At 46.9% G+C, this 23,043-nt stretch overlaps 1 protein-coding gene across 1 annotated transcript in view; it reads left to right on the top strand.

The window, feature by feature from the left end:
• Positions 1-6,890: 6,890 nt before the first annotated feature.
• The window catches only part of LOC119391659 (glutathione S-transferase 4-like), a 36,177-nt gene continuing 20,024 nt past the window's right edge, over positions 6,891-23,043 (top strand). Inside the window, exons 1-2 of the mRNA XM_037659325.1 lie at positions 6,891-7,031; positions 7,720-7,778. Of these exons, the coding sequence (XP_037515253.1) occupies positions 6,891-7,031; positions 7,720-7,778 (200 nt within the window). The remainder of the gene's footprint in view (positions 7,032-7,719; positions 7,779-23,043) is intronic.

The following is a 23,043-nucleotide window of genomic DNA, read 5'->3' as shown; positions in this document are numbered from 1 at the left end:
CTCGCTATCGCCTCAGAATTGTGTGTATTGTGCTACACCAGCATTTCCAGGACTCTTATCGTTAAGACTGGCCCGCCTGGTCAATCCTCAATAATCACCTCTATATTGTCACGATTAATAACCGGCAGGACAACAGAGGACAAAGAAGCGAACAGCACGAGCTTCAGCTCTGGGCCCTCTGAGGAAGACGACGTTGAAGCGTCTGCTCTTGTGTTTTCTGGTTATCCGAATACAGACTTGTCTTTCGTCGTCGCAACGTGGTCCTGTATCTTGTTATTTCCGCGTTGCGACACTGGTGGAGGTGCTGGGTACGTCTGATGCTCGGGACTCCTCCACGATCCGCCACTTCCAGTCCGACACCGGAACCTGTTCCTGCAGTGGATACTCCTGTCCACCGCTACAGTCGCCGACAGCGAGGTCTCAGTCCCGAGACGATCCCTCTGGAACCTCTCCAGCCAAGGACTCCGTCTGCAGAAATGGCAACTGGAGGCGCTTCACAGCTGACTGTTGAGCAGCCTCGGATTCCCGAGACCTTCCACGGCGAGGTTTATGAAGACGTCGAGGATTGGTTAGACCAGTATGAGCGAGTCGCCAAGGCAAACCACTGGACCGTAGAACAGAAGCTCTCGCGCATCTACTTTGCTCTAGCGGACAGCGCTCGTACATGGTATGAGAACCGCGAGGCCACCTTGTCTTCTTGGGATGCATTTCGGCAGCAACTTCACAGCACCTTCGATAACAACGACCGCCGCGATTCGGCTCAGCAACTCATCGAGTCTCGTATACAGAAACCGAATGAGAGTGTCGCCATGTTTGCGGAGGACATGACCCGCCTATTTCGACGAGCTGACCCTGAGATGCCTGAGGCCAAGAAACTACGACATTTGATGCGAGGCGTCAAAGAACAACTATTTGCCGGTCTTCTTCGCAACCCGCCGACCACCGTTGCGGAATTCGTCCAAGAGGCTACACTATCGAGCGAGCACTACAGCAACGGTGCCGCTATTACGACCGACCAAACAACGCCGCGATCAACGTCTCTGCCCTGACGGCCGGCAGTGGAGGTTCTCTACGTGAGCTCATTCGCGAGGTTGTTCGTGAAGAGATCCGCAACCTCCTTGTGACTCCGCAAGAACCTGCAATGACTTCTGTTGCAGAAGTTGTACGGCAGGAAATCAGGCAAGCATTCTCTTTGCCCGATTCGCTACCAGACCAGCGATCTGTCAACTATGCATCGGCCGTCCGTCGTCCAACGCCAGTGCCGTACAACTCGTCTCCTCTGGCTGATACTTGCAACGAGCCGGTGATCCCAGCGTACATTCCACCGCCGCACGAGCCGGTGATTGCAGCGTACATTCCACCGCCACCGCCGCCGACTCCACAGCTTAATGCGCGTACGGAAACATCGCCGCTCTACCCTCCACCAGCGTCTCCTACCTGGTCGCAAAGGATGACCACCAGTCGACCATTTGTTCGTAAGACGGACTTGTGGCACACCGTCGACCGCCGTCCACTTTGTTTCCATTGCGGAGAAGCCGGCCATGTTTACCGCATTTGCCCTTACCGTGAACAGCGATCTCAGATTTTTGCGCCGACCTTTCCACGAGCTCGTTTTGACAACCGCCGCGACAACAACATGCCCCCGCAAGCAGAGCCATTTGGTCCGTATCGTCGACCCCGCTCTCCGTCACCTGCGCCGAGCTCTTCGCCGCACCGTCGTAGCTACGCCGACACTGTCCGGGGCAGATCCCCCAGCCCTCGTCGGGGAAACTAACAGCAGCGACCTTTGAGGGGAAGGTTGCCGCCCGTCGAGATGCTACAACACCCCCAACCGTACGATACGGCGACACGACGGACGATACGACGTCGCCGACCCGCAAGGAAATCGTAAGCGCCGACCTAGCTGTTTACATAGACGGACGCCCAGTGACAGCGCTGGTGGATACTGGTGCGGATTTCTCTATTATAAGCCGGAAGCTCGCCGACAGCCTCAAAAAAGTTAAAACTTCATGGATGGGGCCCAACATTAAAACTGCGGGTGGTCAACTGATGACGCCGACTGGCAAATGTACCGCCAGAATTCAGATTGGTAATTCGGCTTTCGTCGCTACGTTCCTCATTTTGTCGGAGTGCTGCAAAGACCTGATCTTGGGCATGGATTTCCTGTCTGAATACGGCGCCGTTATAGACATTCCGGACAGGTCGGTAACGTTTTGGATGGCCCCAGATCAAGTTTCGGATATGCACTGTGCAGATCAAGACGTAAACATATGCGGGTGTTCGACGATGACGTGATTATTCCTCCGCGGTCAAGCGCTCTCGTGGCTGTAACATGCGACCTACTAGGCAAGTCCGACAAGATCGCCGAACAAATTCCAACATTGTTATTCAGTCATGGCCTATCCATTGCAAGAGGCGTCGTAAGCATAAATTCCGGACACACGCAAGTTCTAGTCACAAACTTAAGCCCCGAGCGACGACATCTTGCTCGAGGTATGGCAGTCGCGTACGTGGAGGAGCTCACTGAGGTCGCAGGCTGCTTGACTGCGGAGCAAGACGATCACACCGACCTGCTGCCCGTACGTCTATCCGTCGATGTTGGCCCAAGTTTGCTGCCTACGCAGAAGCAAAACCTCCTGGAGCTTATTAATCAGTTTCAAGATTGTTTCTCTTCGACGTCCAGAGTTCGCCAAACGCCTTTGACGAAACATCGCATCATTACGGATGAAATGGCCAGACCCATACGGCAAAACCCGTACCGAGTAGCTCCGCGGGAACGTGAAGCCATAGAAAGGCAGGTGCGAAAGATGCTTCAGGATGACGTTATTCAGCCGTCGAAGAGTCCTTGGGCATCGCCGGTAGTATTAGTGAAGAAAAAAGACGGCACTTTACGTTTCTGCGTGGACTACCGCAAGCTCAATCAGGTTACGAAAAAAGACGTTTACCCGCTACCTCGTATAGACGATTCCCTCGATCGACTACGGCATGCACGTTATTTCTCGTCGATGGATTTAAGGAGCGGATATTGGCAGATAGAGGTCGACGAAAGAGACCGAGAAAAAACAGCATTCGTGACACCCGATGGCCTTTATGAATTTAAGGTACTTCCTTTCGGCTTATGCTCCGCACCAGCAACATTTCAGCGGCTCATGGGCACCGTACTATCAGGCCTCAAGTGGCAAACGTGCCTGGTATATTTGGACGATGTCATTGTATTTTCTGCGACATTTGACGAGCACTTGAAGCGACTACACGCGGTATTTCAAGCAATACGATCTGCTGGACTAACGCTTAAACCAGAAAAATGTCACTTTGGCTTCGAAGAGCTTCTGTTTCTGGGGCATCTTGTCAGCAGTGAAGGTGTGCGGCCTGACCCCGACAAAATAGCTGCCGTGGCAAGTTTTCCCGCACCATCTGACAAAAAGGCAGTCAGACGATTTTTAGGACTGTGCGCCTATTACCGACGCTTCATTCAGAACTTTTCACGCATTGCCTCGCCGTTGACACGCCTCACCAGAGAAGATGTCAGATTCGTGTGGGGTGAAGAGCAGCAGGAAGCGTTCAACGAGCTGCGGCAACGCCTCCAAAAGCCGCCAGTCCTCGGGCACTTTGACGATGACGCTCCGACAGCGGTTCACACCGACGCCAGCAATGTCGGCTTAGGAGCCGTACTCGTGCAGTGGCAAGATGGCGCCGAACGAGTAATTGCTTATGCGAGCAGGACCCTCTCCCGCACGGAAGAGAATTATTCCACCACTGAAAAAGAGTGCCTTGCAGTGGTGTGGGCTGTTATAAAGTTTCGCCCATATTTGTACGGCCGCCCGTTTGAAGTTGTCAGCGACCATCATTCCCTTTGTTGGTTGACGAACTTAAAAGACCCATCAGGACGACTGGCGCGCTGGAGCCTTAAGCTTCAAGAATTCGATATGACTATTGTATACAAATCAGGGAAGCGACATACGGATGCTGATTGCCTTTCTCGTGCGCCATTTGAACATGCAAATGTCGAAGATGACGACGACGCGGCCTTTGTCGGTGTTGTCAACACCACTACAATCGCACAGCAGCAACGCGATGACCCCGAATTGCAATCCATTATTGGTTTCTTGGAGGGACGCACATCCACTGTGCCAAAGCTCTTCGCAAGAGGAGTAGCATCATTTTGCTTGCGAAACGACGTCCTATATAAGGTGAATTTTTCGCCGAACGGGAACACCTACTTGCTTGTTGTTCCAACACCGCTCAGGAGAGAAGTACTGCAGGCGTGCCATGATGAAGCAACATCCGGTCATTTGGGCTACACACGAACGCTATGCCGACTGAGACAAAAGTACTTCTGGCCAAGACTGACGGCGACCGTTCAACAGTACGTGCGGACTTGCCTTGAATGCCAGCGTAGGAAAGTGCCCGCCGTCAAACCAGCCGGGCTCCTCCATCCTATTGATGTTCCGGAAACTCCATTCGCCCAAGTCGGAATGGATCTCCTAGGCCCATTTCCAACTTCGGCTGCGGGACGCAAATGGATAATTGTAGCCACAGACTACCTCACTCGCTACACCGAAACCAAGGCTCTGGAGAGGGGCACGGCAAGTGAAGCGGCCCGGTTTTTTATAGAGAATGTAGTGCTGAGGCATGGAGCTCCATCTGTAGTAATAACTGACAGGGGAACAGCATTCACAGCCGAGCTGTTACGCACAGTTTTAAAGCTTAGCGGCACCTCTCACCGACGTACAACGGCATACCACCCACAAACGAATGGTCTGACGGAGCGGCTGAACAAGACACTTGCCGATATGCTCTGCATGTACGTCGATGTGGTGCATAGAAACTGGGATGAGATCTTGCCTTATGTCACTTTCGCCTACAACACGGCACAGCAAGAGACAACACGCATGACACCGTTCCGTCTTGTCCATGGCCGTGAAGTCACAACCATGCTCGACGCTATGCTGCCGCATGAAAACGATGGCGTCGAAACGGATGCCGACTACATAACTCAGCTTGCTGAAGAAACCCGACAACTTGCGCGCACACGTATTCGTCGCCAGCAGGACTATGACACAAGGCGCTACAATCTACGTCATCGACCAGTCTACTACGAGCCGGGAGAGAGAGTTTGGGTCTGGACCCCAGTTCGCCGTCGTGGTCTCTCAGAGAAGCTATTACGGCGGTACTTAGGGCCGTATAAAGTCCTCCGACGTCTCACTGATGTTAACTATGAGGTTGTTCCCGACAGTCCACATTGTTCAAGGCGTCAAAGGCATACGCCAGAAGTTGTTCACGTGGTTCGGATGAAGCCCTATTTGTCCGAATGAACTCATGAGCTGCCAGTGAGTACAAACCCTGCTGTCGTGACGATGAAGCATCGGGACGATGCTTTCTTGGAAGGGAGGCTGTCACGATTAATAACCGGCAGGACAACAGAGGACAAAGAAGCGAACAGCACGAGCTTCAGCTCTGGGCCCTCTGAGGAAGACGACGTTGAAGCGTCTGCTCTTGTGTTTTCTGGTTATCCGAATACAGACTTGTCTTTCGTCGTCGCAACGTGGTCCTGTATCTTGTTATTTCCGCGTTGCGACAATATATAGGGGTAGCCGCGTCTCCCGCCGTACCAGTTTTGGCAGATTTGTCTCTAATGTACTTCATTTTTACTGATTAGGAACTACGTAGGACCTAATAGACGCCGTCAAAATCTGTTACATCGCGCCGTTTGGTGGGAGAATCGCAAGGTGGCGTCGCAACCCGTATTTCTTTTTTGCGTGTTTTCTCGCTTACTAAGCGTCTTCTCCAGACAAGGGTTCGTTTTTCGTTTTTCTCTTTATTTCCCGTTTAAGTAACACAAATGGCAACTTTGAGGTATCGTTTGCTTGTTTTGTTTGCTGCTGCAAAAGGCGAGCTTGTGTCTGTTATATTGCACTCCAAAACGATGCCTTACTATGCAAAAACGGCGGTGCAAGGACGTCCGCCTTTCAGTGAATATTTGCAGCTTAGCTTCTCTAGCAATTCAATTATCTCCGACGCACCTACAAACAAAAAAGCGAATTAAAAAAAGCACAAAAATGTAGCGATTTAGCAAGACGAACGCGTTTGTTCGAGCAGCAAACCGCCATGTGGCTGTATTGATGGTTCGCCAGGCAAAAACGCTTGATGGCCCGCACTTTTGAATGGTGAACCTTGAAACTTTCATTAAAGCTTTCCCCAGAACTATCGCGCCCAAAACGATATTTTCGATTACTCCATTAGGCTCATGCAACAAAACTCTCTTTCTTTCCGGTAACCAGGGCAAGATCAAAAACATATTCTCGGAACCAGTCTTCCCTAGAACACTATCCAAAACAAGTCAAATAAGTTATAAGCTTGAAGTTGAATCACCTGTTATTTTTCATATACCTTTAAGCAACTATTCTGAACAACTGTCGTCCAACATGAGGTTCAAAAGTATGTTTGTGCCAGGGTGAAACTATACTGCAAAGCACCTTTGGCCCCTTTTATGGTACGCTCATGCCGCACTGCCTTTTTTGAGTACTTTGAACTTCCTGTGCTTTCGCAAAGAGTTATAATCGACATTCAGTGCACCTCCCCTAAAAGGTGTTTTCTGCTCTGCGATTGCTACCTTTCCGCCGGGAACGCCTATTTATTTTGGTTGATTTTATGTTTAACTTTATTTCCTACATCATACCATCCGACCTGCAAACTGCACATCTGTAAGCTCTGTGCTGCGTGCGTGTGTATCTTTCAAGGACACTACGACGGAGCAATGCCACTAGGGCGCCACATGGACGGTATAATTGGCATTGCGATCTCTATATATAAGTCGCGGTGACCATGTCCCACTATTCGTTGCAGGCCCGTCTTCGAAAGAGGATTGCACCTACAATCCGAACTGAATCATGACCATCACTCTGTACATGGCAATTGCGAGTCCTCCCTGCAACTTCGTGCGCTCAGTCGCCAAGCATGCAGGCATTGAGCTGACGCTCAAGAAGGTGGACATGGCCAACAAGGAGCACTTACGAGACGAATACCTCAAGGTACACCTTAAGTACAGTAATGTGTGTTAATGGTCAGTAGAGAGCGGATCTTGAAGTGAATGTTCTTCTCTTCCTGAATTTGTGTGAGCCTGAATTTTTATTGTCACAGCCAAGCGAAATAATACTGTCGCGTCTTCGCTTTGCCGTTTGATTGTAAGATATCACATTAAATAATTTCAATGAACGAAGATAACTTATTAACACTCTCAAGCTCAATAGGACAGATTTCGTGGTTTAACGATAAGCAACGGCTGCGACAATTCTGGTTTGGCTAATATTGAGTCTACCAACAATATCTTTTACTGATGTTGTGACTGTGTCGATTCTGCCTACAGCATTAGATGATGAACTGCGAGTTCTTAAGTGTTTTGTGATAAAGTGCTTTGTCCTACTGTTCCCGCTGTTCTGAAGAAAGGAATCGACAAGCTCAGCGTTGCACCATAAGAACATTTGCTATAAAATCAGCGAATCTCTGAAAATGAGTCAAGTTAGGCGACACAACAGATTCGTGTAAGCCTGAAAATCTTGCGTATAGGTTATCAGCGCCTTCTGCAAGGTTACTCGTTCACTAGGAAACAAAGTCTCATAGAATGTTTTTGCTTTACCTGATGCATCTTCCTAGAAAAGATTGTTGCAGCGATTGCACTAAGGGAAACGTGCTTTCCGTATGCTTTCCATTCTTTGTCAGATCAATCCTTTCCACAAAGTACCTGCGATGGACGATGACGGTTTTGTAGTCTATGAAAGGTAAGGTATACATGGGGCATCGTTTTCTTTAAATGCGAAGCATTTCTTAGCGAACCTTTGGCCCTTTCACCGTTTCTATCTATCTATCTATCTATCTATCTATCTATCTATCTATGTATCTATGTATCTATCTATCTATCTATCTATCTATCTATCTATCTATCTATCTATCTATCTATCTATCTATCTATCTATCTATCTATCTATCTATCTATCTATCTATCTGTCCGTCTACGTCTGGGTGCTCTCATGATCACCTCTTTAACACGCTGTAGACCAAAATCGGCATGGGAGGGTGAGAGGATTTCAGGGATATGACTGTCGGGTCATGATGTGAATAACGCGAAAATCTTGTCACGTACATCGTGAAACCCTTTCCTCCAGACATGTGCGGCACATACCCGTTTACCACGGGCTGCGGTGTACGGGTATGCGCCACAGGTGATTGTTTATATCTACCCAGGAACGGCGAGAACAGACATTTGTAATCCAAATGCTAGAGCGTTAAGAAAAATTCACAGCATATCCACGGGTGAATGATGAAGACCTTGGGCGAAGCTCCTGAAGCAATCATGGTTACACCGTGAAATCTTCAGTGGTTTCGCCCAGCAGTAATCAAAGCAATAGCCCAGTACATCATCAAAGACGTGGCAAACACTGTATATATTTATACAAGAAATTTTAATAATCGTAAGTGGTAGCTACACGTGGCTTCCGTTCCCCCTTCATTATAACGGCTTTATGGTCGGTAAAGTGATTGATCGGTGATGGGTCGTAGTGGGATGATTACAAAGACGAAGTAGTGGGCAGTTTGCAAAGGTGGCTTCCGTTCCCCCTTCATTATAACGGCTTTATGGTCGGTGAAGTAATGGATCGTTGATGGATCGTAGTGGGATGTTTGCAAAGACGAAGTAGTGGGCAGTTTGCAAAGGATCGGTGATGGGTCGTAGTGGAATGTTTGCAAAGACGAAGTAGTGGACAGTTTGCTAAGGTGGTTACACCGGACAACGGAGACGTGACAAGGTTAGACTAAGAGGAGCTTCGCCCCTAAAACCGACCTCTGCAGCGTTGACCCGACAAATGGAAAGAATAGGAATTAGAATCCCAGCAGGAATCGATCCCAAACATTCTGCGTGGCAGTCCGGTATTCCACCACACAGCCACGCCTGTTCTAGAAACTGGTTTGAAAAAACAGCGTATGCAGGCGTAATGTTGGTGCAATGTCAGTTGTGGTTGTGGTGCTGGTTATCTAATTTTGCAAGACAGCAATAAACACTACATATGCACTCCTAGGATACAGGCGTCATGTCAGATTGACGTCTGCGGTTCCAGTGTTGGCTCCGTTTTCATAGCAGCCTAATAAACATTACATTTATATTCCTACGATTCACCAAGCTATGGTGAAGCATTGCTCGACACTGGGGAATACATTAACGAAAGTTACGTATGATATTCACATGACTGCACCATAAAGTGCAATTAATTTTCATAGTACTGACGTTTGTACGCTAACGTGAGGGCTGACGCTACGTCGCACCTAAAGTTACCCTTTAATTTGCACGTATCTTTAACGTCTTTTCGTAACGTGTCGCTCAATGTAAAAAGTTACGCCACAGTCACCTTCCCGCCGCATGCTTCGCATAACATTGATTCCCACAGTCTGCCGAATTTTTAGATGCGAAGGCATCTCTTGCTCGGGGGTATGTCCCGCGGCGTGCTAGTCCGCACTCACACTACGTATGCGCAACTCTCCTCCTTCCCTCTCTCAAACAGCTGCGCATTACTCTCTCCACTTCTCTACCAGCACCTGCTTGCGCTTCTCCTGCGTTTTCGCTTGTGTTCTCGCGGCGCATGCGCTACCCTCCTCCTCTAGTCTCCTCTCCTTCAAGTGGTAGTGCGCTGCGCGCGTTCAGTTCAGCGCTTGCCTCGGTTGACTCCTCTGAAATGCGGGCTCGACATGCCGAAATTCTCTCCTGCGCAGCGCCGCGATGAGCGCCAGCTCATGCGCGTCCACTCCCCCTCTCTCTCCTATCCTACGCTGCTCCCGTCTCGCGCGCCTGCAGACCGCATTCCCCGCTCGCCCTATGAGAATTACCGGCCAGGCTAGAGGGAAGACACGACGCGCGTAGTACTCCTCTTCGCGTTCCACGACGCGAGGTCGGTAGTATGCCCGAGGTCGGTAGCATGCCCAGCGAACGCCAACGGAACGCGATCGTGCAAGTGCTCCGGCTTCGCATCGCCTTATGGTCCCATTTAGCGGGAGATGGTGTAATTTTTTTAGGAGCGGAGCTCCTTATAGCATCACCTGGTCGGTCGTCGCTCCATGCGGCGTGTCGCCGCCGTCGCGTCTCCCGTATCATTCAATAGATGGCGCTGTCCCATAGAGATGCACGCAAACTGCAGTTGGGTGACGATATACTAGATGGCGCTGTCCCATAGAGATTTGCGGACAGTCAAGATGATATACAGCGACTGGCAGATATATGCGGAAGGGAGTGTGAGGCTCTAGGACTAGGATTTAGTGCAACAAAATGTGGATTGATGGTATTCAATGATCACGGAGACCATACGGTCTTAATACAGGGCCAAAAAATACCGAGGGTAAGCGAGTACAAGTACCTCGGAGTATGGGTAAATGAGGGGGATAGATATATGGAAGTACAAGAGAAAGCATCGGTAGCAAAGGGAAAGAGGAATGCTGCAATTATGAAGCACAGAGCTTTATGGGGATACAATAGGTACGAGGTGCTTCGAGGGCTGTGGAAGGGTGTGATGGTTCCGGGGCTTACATTTGGGAACTGAGTGGTGTGCATGAAGTCAGAGGTGCAATCAGGAATGGATGTAAATCAAAGGACGGTGGGCCGCCTCGCGTTGGGCGCTCACGGGAAGACGACAAATGAGGCGGTAAAGGGTGATATGGGATGGACAGGCTTTGAAGTGAGGGAAGCGCAGAGCAAAATGAGATTCGAAGAGAGGCTGAGGAAAATGAAGGAGAGTAGATGGGCAGAGAAGGTTTTCAGGTATTTGTATAGAAAAAGCGTTGACACGCAGTGGAGAAAAAGAACTAGGAGGCTCACCAGTAAATATACGGCTGGCAGTGCGGGCGATATGACAACAAGGAGCATTAAGCGGAAGGTCAGAGAGGCGGAGAGGACTTACTGGATGACAGCGATGGAAAAGAAGCCGGCTCTGAGTAACTACCGAAAAGGAAAAAAACGAAATAAGGAGGGAAAGGTTTTATGATAATTCAAGGGGAAGCGCTTTACTGTTTGAAGCAAGGTCGGGCTGCCTTAGAATGCGTAGTTATAAAGCGAAATTCAGTAACGAAGAAGAACAATGTACATGCTGCGGGGGAACTAAGGAAACGATGGAACATGTACTGATTGAATGTGGCGATATTCACCCAGGTATACGTGTGGGCACGAGTCTACATGAAGCCTTGGGTTTTAGGGACAACAATGGAAAGCTGAACACGTCCGCGATAGAAATAAGTAAGAGACGGTTAGAGTATTGGTGGCAGAAAAGTAGAGATAAAGTACAAAAATAAATAACTGGGGAAAAAAAAGGTCATTCTGCCTTAAGAGGCAGAGAGATGGACCGTGAATTTATATTTTTTGGTATAATAACGTAGATTTAATCAATGTAGATAAGGCATTAGGACAACATGAAACAAGGAAGTTTATTTTTTTTTCTTTCTTTTTTTTCGCCTTCGAGCCTGGTGGCAGACATGTCACCGCCCCGTTAAAAAGGGGACGCTCATAGCATCCATCCATCCATCCAGAAAAAAATTTTAAAATAAAAATAAAAATAAAACAAAAATAAATAAAAATAAAAAATTATGAAAAGAAGAAAAAAGGAAAAATAATCAATGCGGCGTATCGCTTTGATTACTGCTGGGCGAAACCACTGAACATTTCACGGTGTAACCATGATTGCTTCAGGAGCTTCGCCCAAGCTCTTCATCATTCACTCGTGGATATGCTGTAATTTTTTTATCTAAAGTGGAACAAAGCCCTATTGCAAAAAACCAGCGCCGTTCCAGTACCCCCTGCGTGATACCAGTACGTTTTTTGGCACTTAATCGCACTGGGAACACTGGTATACGATCGGATTCACTGGGACTCCGGCGAACGCACTGGGAAAGAGCTGGGTCGCACTGGTAGGGGCACTGGCTTTGCCGCTGTGACGCTGGCGCTCACTGGGAAGCGCTGGAGACGCTGGAATTTTCGCTGGCGTTCGCTGGCACATACTGGAGCCTGCACTGTTTCTTTCAGTGCCGCGCGCCTTTTTCAGTACTTGCGCGGCGGAACGCTTCGGTATCGTTCAATATCGATTGTTTGATTAGATGGTAGCGATAGATGCAATCCTAACAGGTCCCAAACATGTGTCACAAATTCTATATACCTTGTAGAGAAAGACGTTGATATATACGCACTATTTTCATGATTTACGTGGTATATGTGAAATGAAATCACGGTCACTTTTAATGTTTCCTTGTCGAATGCGGAATAAAATGTTAATAACCCAAAGCAGCCAACACTGATCATTTTGCTTTCTAGCACGCCTCTTCTTTTTTTTTTGCAGTGCCAATAACGTCGTTAATTCTTGCGGAGCACACACTAAACATTTTTACACCCTTAAGGGTGTAAAAAGGGTGTTAATGACATTAACACCCTTTTTCGCATTGTACAACACCCTTTTTGCTCAATGTACACCCTAAGAGAAGGGTGTGCGCGGAAAAAGGGTGTTAATGTCTTTCATAAGGGTGTTAATGCAAGAACGTAAGGGTGCACATTGAAGCATTAAGCTGCATCCATGCATGCATATTAAAATCGCGTGCATTGCGCAATGCGTCTGTTGTTGTACTGCCTTTTCTAAGGTTACGATGTCAGTGACATTAGAGAAACAAGGAAATGGTGGAGCTATTGGCACAATGTTAGTTCTCGTGATATTTTATTTTCACATAGAGAAATGACGAAGTATCATTGCTTCACAAAATACTACAAGACTCGAGAAAATGTACAAGAAAATCAGCAAACACTTCTTTTGCACAGGCTCGAGGTGTGCCCTACCGTTTCATATTTTCCACAATATATGCCAACCGCATGAACATTTATACGAGCTATTGCCAGCGATTATACAAATGTAGAAGCAATTAAAAACAAATGTTGAATTTATACAAAGCCTTTCTGGATATAAAGCTGTAAGTGGGACAGAAAACTTCCCGCCGGCATGAACACTGTTTACAAGTTGCGGTATGAACGCTTTTAATTACCTGTTCACTTATCCAATAAGACAGACAAAAAAGAATTACTTTGAACAGACCAAGATATAGGATAATATAGTACAATTGTACATGTGGAATGTATACAACATAGAGCACGCAATTCTGACATACATAAATATATACATACATTACACAGTGATGCATAAAGTTTCACGACTCACTTGTTTAAGCGCGTGCATTGGGAAATGTATCTGCGCTATGAATTTTTCTTCCACAAACATTAGAGTAAGCCGAGGCCTCACTGAGGTTCATTAAACAAGATGGGACACAATGACACTAGCCTTGCAGTATTATTAGCCAGCTAACGTAATTATGGAAGCTAACTTTTCGACACCCGAATTTGTACCACTCATCCATGCAAGGGAAACCTGCAGGGAAATCATTATCGGTTACATATACCATGCCAAGAACTGGCCGCACAATTCCTCCATGTTAATGATTTCCGCACAGAAGCACTTGGAAAAGGAAAGCAAAGATTCGGAAGGAATTCAATGTCACTTTAAGGGGACCCACATGAGTAGCAATAATGTTAGCACCTCGCTACCGAACGAGGAAGATGAGAACATAGGCGTGCTCAGAGTTCTCCATCAGTGGGGGGGGGGGGGGGGGCATGTCTCACCGCAGCAACCTCTTTGTCGAGTCCTAAAAGAACAAAACAAGCTCAACCATGGATGCAAAAATGAAAATGAAGCGATGGCGTGCTTCTCCCGACGGCCTCCGGGGATAACGGTAGGAAGTAAATTGTGCTTCGAATTCAACGTCGAAGGTCCTCGGTTGCCACTATTGTCGAAGAGCATACGTAGCCGTAACCCTGCGCGTTAAAGATGACGTGAGAGGTTCGACAGAGTAAACGTATGGGGCAGAATTGGCGTCCGCTTACGGATTACTTTAGAAAGCTGCTGTCCCCCCCCCCCCTTCCTCCCTGCTGCCATCGTGCGCAAACCTTTGGTAAGAGAGTTTCTAGGACACCGCGAACTCCATGCATGTATACATGTCGCCTCACATGCTGCACCGATTAAGCGTAGCACGCGCATGACCGCGCATGCTCGTAAAACTTACGGCATGGGAGTAAGTGCAAGTCATATGCTGTAAACCCAATGATGCCTGAATGCACGGCACGACGAACGCACTGCCAACTCCCATCCCACCGCTCAAGAGGGAGAAAGGACGACGGCAACTACGGGAGAGAGCGAGACCTACGCACGCTATGACATCGTATTTGAAGTGAAGCTACACACACAGAGCGCCACTTTCAACAATGTTCATTTCGAAAACATCACAGTTTATATGCCCATCATGCGCTGTCACAAGTGTGTGTGTACTGTCCGTTGTCGTTGCCGCGCCTTACACTTCAAATTTGCTAAACCAACAAGCCCAGTCTGCCATTCTTACAAACTATGCCATCGCCTCCGAGATAGCGCAACGTCCATCTCGGAAGCCAAGGCTGTGCGCTCCCTTCTTGCTTCTTTGCTGCCGATCGTTTTCATCGCTCCTGGCGATGAAAACGATCGGCAGTCACGTGACGGCGCGTAGAATCACGTGGGGTGTTTTAGCCTGGAAGCCGCGCGCCGCTCCGACCGCGCTATGCTCCGGCTTCGTTCGCGCTTGGCTGTGGTTGTGCGTCGCCGTGCGGTATAGTTTGGTTTTCGTTCGTGTGCAGCGATGTGTTAATTTATATGTTGCGCAACTGTGATTGATATGCGCGTGGTGTGGTCTAAGCTGTTGCCCCTACGTTGTGCATTAGCCATGCGTCTTCTCAGTGAAAGTGGCTGTACGCTGTCGAAAATGGATACGTCGAGATTCAGCCATGCCATTGTGACGCCATTGTTGGCGGTATGGGATCTTGTCATGTCGAATGTTCCAGGCGAGTACCTGTTTCTTCTTTTATGTTGGTGCTTAGCGTTTGTGTCAGGTGTCATTGTATGTATTGAGCGGTTCACTGCTAAATGGAACATGGAAGCTCGGCGGCCGCTGCCGCCTGCGACGAACATAGCGCAGGCGCAGCACGCGCTGTTCTGAACTCTTTCGTCCTTTCGTTGTTTGCTGTCGCGCCGGCCGCGCTTCGATTCCGCGCCTTGTTCTCTGCCTTCGTGAAGCGAAACGTTTCAGCGTCGAAAGTGCGCCGTCCGCGGTGTCGGGAAGCGGCTGTTAGGCGCTTCCTGTTACATTTGGCTGTGGACCGCTGCGCACAACCATTTTGTCACTATCACAAAGTGCGTGTGTAATACTCGGATGTAAGTGAATGTGTGCCTGAGCTCGCACAATGCGGCGGGACACCTACCTAGGTTTTATAATGCAACAGGGTCTACAGCTGGGCTGCTTGGTGACTCATAACGCCTGTGTTAAGCTGCACACTTAACAGGAAAAATCTGTAAAGAAAACTTAAATAAACGAAACACTCGCTGCCGCTACTTGTTCGTGTTTTCTCCGCGTTGGGCTGTTTCGGGTGTCGCTTCCCGCACACACACATCATGATCTTTGACACGTGCAGTTTCACGTTTTCCAACCGGTTGATCCTCCCCTTTCGGCCTGTGCAAGACCGGTAACTTATTTTGACGGCCCATGTACTCAGCTTTATGGACGGTTTGCAGTCAAAGCGAAGGAATTCATGGAACGAACAATGATTTACAAAACGAATAAAATTCACGTTTGTGTTTATCACGCATCTCCTAAGGTTTCAATTTACAAACAATCGTTGTAATGCCAACTGCAAGCAAGTTTTGTTCTTGTCTAACCCCATTTGTGGTCAAAACTGCCATGTCGGCCCTTAGATAGGTGGTGAAAAGAGGAGAGGGGAAGAGATCCTGACCTTGTGTCGGGGGCCACATAATACTGCCCCGCAGGCCTCAGGTTGTCAACCCCATGTTGTAGAATATTCTTCGTACCCGCTCCTCTCCTATCAGAGTGCAGGTGCCGCGGGTGTGGTAAGTATCTTGTTGGGTCGACGCCGCGAGAGCCAGCTGTTTTAGTTTCCGCGACGGACGCGCACTTCGCGGTTCATCACAAGGAACGAAGGTGGCAGCCAATGGCGGTCAGGTGCATTTGGCTCGTCACCTATTTAAGCCGTGCAGCACGCATACAACAGCGCTGTGGCAGATGGCTTCATTTTCTGATGGTGATAGGGCTGTGCCGTACTGGCAAGTTCATAGATGGCCGTAATCGTGTTTTTCGTGCTTTCCGGTGTTTATCTGTAACGGTGTTGCCGCGTGCATTGGCGCTGAAGTCACACTTAGTGGTAGTCCTTTCACTTTCCCAAAGGACGAAAGACCTTTTCCGTGGCGTCGGCCATATCACGAGTTGAGGGGCGCGGTTAATCTTTCCGCGACAAATCGTGATCGCGGCATGCGCCAAACGGTATGCATACGGCCAGCCACTACGACAGGGTATAGTCTTGGTTGGCGATTCGTCGCAATTACGTTTTAACCTTAGTAGGCTTAGAACGATTACGTGTTAGTGATGTCTTACTTGAAAAACAAAAATGCGCATAGCACTGAAAGGTCTTCATTTGTCCCGGAAAAGCGCGATTTTGCATTTTTTAGTCCATTATGCTAATAACTAATATATAACGGAAATATTCGACTCGTATTCGAGATTCCGAATACTTGCACACACCTATGTACTACCGATCAAGCACAAAACTATAATTGTTATTAAAGGAGAGTAGTTGTTCGAGGGCTAGTTTCTTTGTTAGACAGAACCAAATGAAACTAACAGCCAATTAAATCAACCTTCCTTCGCTTAATAAAGAAGTTATTACTTAATAATTGTCTGTTGGTTTCATTTGTTGCGTATATGAAAGTTATTACAGCACAATAGCTCGCCTAGGTAGATCACATAGCTAGTAGGTGCTCCATATAAACAATTTTTTCCAGCTCGCAAAACAAAAGCAGCTGTATAAAAGCTTCACCACTGTGTGCTCCTTCTTTTTCTAATGCACAGGGAGACCAGTAGCGCCCATAGCATCAGCTTTGTTCCCTTTGCCGTTTGTTCCCTGCGCAACTGATTATGCATGCCATCACACTGCCACACAATTTTCTGCCGTGTACATGGACATTAATGAGCGATATACTGTAGTGAACGGGTCTGAGGAAGTTTGTGAGTATTCACGTTGTATTAGTGCGCGAACACACAAGGACACAATAAATAGCGAACACATGTTTACCATTGTGTTTGCGCTGTAGTACGAGGTGCATATGCAGTACACACTCACTATGCCTTTTATTTTTCAATGCAGGGTGACATTCTTGCAATCCCTTGTGCTCCATCTACTGACAGTGGTATTTAAGAGGTGTCATGTGCTGCATCAACTAGACAGTGGTGTTCCAATGAGTCCAAGTGCATCTACGTGATGTTTTGCGGATTTCCCCTATCTCGAGGTCAAATATGAACATTTTCTGTTAAGGACGATGAAACCGCTTGCTGTATGAAAACGCCTGTTTCAGTTTTACAATTTTTAGTACAACGGGCGATTTTCAGCATCTGTTTGCTTGGATTATATTTTTAGTGCTTATATCATGCGAAGGTCTGTTGTTAGTTTTCGAGCACAGTAAGAATGGTTTAGATTTTTTTTGCTATTCAAGACATCTTAATAACGAATTCATTATTTTAAGTGCTGGGTAAATTTTGTGCTGGTGAATTTTAATTCTGATGTTCAACTTGCACTCTGTGGTGAAACTGTTTCTCTTGAAAATTATGTGCAACATTTACGACAAGAAGTTCTGCTTTAAGAACCGTAATGATGCTGCACCAGTATCACTGCAAATCATAGCACAGAATGTGATGTATGCGCTGATACACTTATGGACAGAGCAGCAGAGCGCTGTTATGTATTTCTGTGCCTCTGTGTATAGGTTTTCGTTAAAAGCAGCGCAGTACCAAGAAACACAAGCTTCAACTCCTGTCACCTCTAGTAATGTTCGCCCAATAATTTCAGTATTTTGTACCACTTGAAAGAGGCGTTAAACTTGCATTACTGCAACTTTATGCAAGAAATTTAAAGTTTGGTGATTTATATTCACTGGGGCTATAGTGCAGTTGTGCTGTTGGTTGATTTTGGGTTGACTTTTCACTTCATCAAGAGCAGAATACAGGGTGTTCAGAAGTCAGCTTTATTGCTTTTTTTATTTCAGCACCGGGAGGTACGTTATAATCACCTTTGCTGATAAGTTATGTATCCATGGAGTCACAGTGAGACAATAATTATCGCTGTCAGCCGCCCAGTTAACTATGATTGAATGGAGTACTTCTTAGTGACTGCAGCATGCGGGCATTTTTGTATTGAAAAGTTGGAGGCGGTCGCTTTTCTACGCAGTTCCACTTAGAAGAATTCTAGCATGTCTGTGCTGCGAGATATCTTGCTGCAAATTTTCATTGCGATTTGTATTATTACACATGCAAGACGGTGAGCGCTGGCGCTAAGCCCCTCCCCCTCCCCCCACGCTGTTACTACCGACTGGCGATAGCAAGCAATTACTGCTCGTCACATCACGGAGGAAGATTGCGCCGGTCCACACCGCCCTGCATGCGTGATTATGCAATCCGCCATCAAACTTTGCAGCGAGATATCTCGAGCACAGACATGCTGGAATTCTTTCTAGTGGAACCGTGTAGAAAAGAGACTGGTTCCAACTTTTCAGTACAAACGTGCCCGCTTGCTGCAGTCACTAAAATATTCAGTATTGAATCTTAGCTAATTTGGTGGCTGACAGCAATTACAATTGTCTCACTTTGTGTCCCCCTGGATACATGTCTGCAAAGGTGGTTTTCACATTCTTTCCAGTGCTGAACTTTAAGAAAACCATAAACCATAACTTTGAACACTGGTATAGTAACGTAAAGCTGTCGTTTTACTGTACAACTCCCCACAGTTGACGTGATTTTTTTTTTATATTGTAGTTGTGCGTTGGTATTAGAAAACATTTTAGAAGTATATAGTACTGAAATGCTGGTGCAGAGATTTCCATTGATGGGATCAACCTACTGAACAAAATATTTACAATGCAATGAAGCTACTGGCTCGAAAACTATTTTGAAGCAAAGTTGTATTCTTGGAATACTATTTCGTCCTCTCCATTATATTCAGTATCGAAGCATCACATATACTTTGCACAAGGCCCGTATATAGCCAGGAGGCAGAGGGGGCCACACCTTCCCCCCCCCTCCTGAAATTCTGACCGAGGGGGATGTTTTACCGAAAAAAATATGAAAATGAGTGTTTTTCAGGGCTTTCAGCAAATGCCTCCTCCCCCCCCCCTCCCCCCTCGAAAAAAATTTCTGGCTATGGGCCTGCTTTTCACAATGGCTTTTTAATACAATGCTATGTAAAAAAATGCATAGTAGGATTCAGTTACTGTATTAGAATTCGAGTTTTGGTATCGCCTTCGGTAAAGTTTCCATTGTGGTTTTTTTTTTGCAAGGCCATAAAAACTGAAGTTTACATTCTATCACATTTATTTTTCATACACAAACAAATTGTTTTCAAGTGTCAGGCACCCTCATTGGCAGGTTCGGTCAGTTTATGTTTGTTTGTTGTCAAAGTGCACACAACATGCAAATTTTGTTGTACGTAAAAGAAGTTTGATAATTACCCATGTCTGTTTTTTTTTTCAATTTTTCATACCTTTCTGTATCACAGCAGACAATAAATATTTTACTTTTTTTTTTGAAAATCAAGCGTTATGTCTGGCAGACCAGTGTGACTGGATGTGCAAGCCATATTAGGCATTCCTTTGTACATATGCTCGTACATGATGTTGTATATACATATGTATATGTGTGTGCTACTTCTGATTTCATTTCATGATCCTTAATATGCAGCACAAGTGAGTGATGACCGAATTTGAAGCTTCAGATGGACACACGAGGCTTATGCATGGACCACTGCAGATTTCACTAATTCGGGGTGTCTCTCCAACCAAGCCTTCCTTATGTGAACACGACCTTTGCCAAACCAATATGAAGACGCGTTTGTGCAAAGGAAACAGACTCGGTAGTACACCCCGAATTAATGATATCCGCAGGAACACATGCATGACGCCCTTTGTGACCACCTGAAGCTTCTGTTTCGGCCATTAAACATCATGCGAAATGAATGGTGTACACCCTTCCAACACCCATACGAAAGGGTGTTAATACGAGCTAACACCCTAACACCCCACAAGATTTTTGCTGAACACCCTTTCTCTAGGGTGTTAAATTAACACCCTAATTGAAGGGTGTTGTCAATAACACCCTAAGGGTGTCCGTCTGGCGACAAGCCGATTTACACCCTTAAGTGTGTAAAAATGTTTAGTGTGCACGTAGCAGCAATGAATACCTATTTTGCGCATGTCGCGCATATATATCAGTTTTGCATTCGTGATGTGTTCCGGTAATGGCTTCATATTGTAACGTTTATAAGTCTGGAGGCGTCGCTCTGAATATAAGAGCAAATCGTTACATCGCCGGGCAGTTGACAAAAAGTAAACGAGATCTGGCTTCGCGACCGCTCCCAACGGAGGTCAGAAAAACAGCCGTCGTTCGATATCGCGACACCGGAAACGCATCTCGGGCCATTCTTGCACTTCCACGTACTAGAGCTATACGTAAGGTAACAGTGAAAAAGGTTCGGAGGCCAAAATGCAAAAACATCAACCATCGCAACTCATCTGCGCTGAGATCGGTCCTACCCAGTGCGACTCCCAGCGAGCGTTAGGCCTAGCGTACCGGCCGAGTCCGTCTACATGCCACCGGCACATGTTGGTTTAAGTACACGCAATGCCAACGCGTGAGGATTACTGTAAAGCACAGTCTGGACATATGTTAACTTAAATTAAGCATTTTTTCTTGTCTACGGTGTCCGCACAAGGAGCGATGATCATCGATGCAACGCGCTTTCAGCAACGGACGCATGCGCTCACCGAAAGCAGCCGGCCTCATTCGCCGGTACCTTCTCTGACGCATACGTCAAAACACATACCTGTGAACTGGCACGCGTTAGTGAACTAACACACCAGCATCTATTTTCAGCGAATTGTATTTGTTTTTGCTGAGCGGTTTTATAGTTGTAGGTATCGATAGAACTGCAATTCAGAATACAGGCACGCCCGCCCCGCAGTAATATCGCCGCTCGCGATAGAAAACTACTCAGTATGAATTCTTGTAGGCGCCTGTTTATCGAACGAGTCATCATAAAGCTTCTGTATATGTTCATCATTAGTAAGGGCAAGAAACGGCTATTAAAAATCGGCAGTAACAGCCGTCAAGCTGTAACCTGCTCCTCGATCCATTTGATATTTTTCGCAGTTAAGACGGGAATTCTTAAAGAAACTTAGCGCTCTTCTCATTTTGGGGATTCCATTCGTTGCCAGCAAGCCTGTTTTTTTATTCTAATAAGGAAGCAAGCTGGATGTCGGAAGGCAGCTCGTGTCTCCTTGAGTGCGCGATATGAAAATATGAAACGAAACGCTGTCTTACTGTATTGACTAGCCCTTTTACAACGGCACCACCACGTTTCAGCGTGGTTCACTGGTAGAGTACTCTGTTGGAGATTCAGAGGAAGCGAGTTCGAATCCGCGTGGTGGGAAATTGTTTTTTTTTTTCACACGACTTTTTTTTTTATTGCACTAACGCTTTCTATAGCACTTTCTTTACTAATATAGTTATGTAGGTCAGGTAGGCACCGCCGTTTTAACGCTATAGAGCCGTTTTGCGCTTCAGTCCCAGCGCCTCCCAGTAAAACGCCGCTCCAGCGGCCCAGTATCCAGCGCGACACTGGGCCCATAATAAGGCATGGCACTGGACGCAGGTACCCAATGGCGCTGGGTTTTGCAATAGGGAAAGCGCAACACATCCGTCAACATCCAGCTCTACAATATAACTTTTTTTAGTATGCATGTGGATGCTCTCTGCGCTATTTGACGCTTACGTAGTATTAATAAACATTTCCATTTGATGTGCAGGCTGTTTGCATTATCTTTGACGGGAAGGCGCCACGCATAATTTATTAAATTTCTTAGGTATCAGGCACAATCAATATTTAAAGCCGTCCACAAAACTCTAAATATATCATCAGGAGACCAGCGAACACAACGTCATCAGTGCGGGCTGAGTCCCGGAGCAGTAAAAAAAACTGCCAATTTAGTTCAGAAAATCGGACTTTGCTTCCATAACAAATTTCCAGACATGCAAACACAATGAAGAAAGAGAAAACACAATTTCCCGAAGATATAACAAAACGGTATTGAAACGAGGAAAAGCTCGCGGGACAATAAACTACGCGATAATTACATGAAAAATTGCAACCAATGACGATTTGCTTGCTGTGGAGGGATATAGTTTGGAGGCGCTAGAGAGCAGGTGAATAATGTTTGAGAGATTGCAACACGTGAGAAGCCAAGGCTGCTGTAAAGTGGGCGCAAGAAGCTCTTCAAGAAGGACTGTGAAATAGGAGCGTAAATTGAGCGGACAAAACGGAAGAACGTGATGTCGTGCCGTTTAAAGTGTGTATACCGCATAGACGTACTATAGGGGTTGGCGTGGGGGTGGGGTGGAGGGTTCTATGTATTGACGTCTACCTCCCCGGAATATTTAATTGTTTCCATGGACATAATTTAACACACGAAAGAAAATATGAATAAAAGATTGGACTTCCACCTTCGACCAATGAAGTGAAATTCTGGCTTTGGCAGTGATTTGAGCTGGTAACGGCATTTTATTTCACGGTTTAGAATCGCTTGCCCTGTTGCTGACATCGTGCGCTTTTCGCAGTAAGGACTTGCTGTGCAACCGGGAGGAAAGTGCTCTATTGAGCTTAGAAAATATCCAGGACATCATCCGAAATTTACCGAGACCAATTTGGCGAATCTCGAATAATTAACAACAGAAAGTGTACAGTGTTCCGGTCGTAGCTACCTGACATTTCCCGCTTGTCCGATTCGTTCTGCTGCATCTCGAGTAACAAATCGAAACGATTAGACGACTGCTTATAAAACATCTGCG

Source organism: Rhipicephalus sanguineus, chromosome 4 (genome assembly GCF_013339695.2).
Source record: "Rhipicephalus sanguineus isolate Rsan-2018 chromosome 4, BIME_Rsan_1.4, whole genome shotgun sequence".
NCBI classification, from domain to species: Eukaryota; Metazoa; Arthropoda; class Arachnida; order Ixodida; family Ixodidae; genus Rhipicephalus; species Rhipicephalus sanguineus.
Note: the sequence above shows the minus strand (reverse complement) of the source record. Positions and strands in the feature narration are given on the sequence as shown.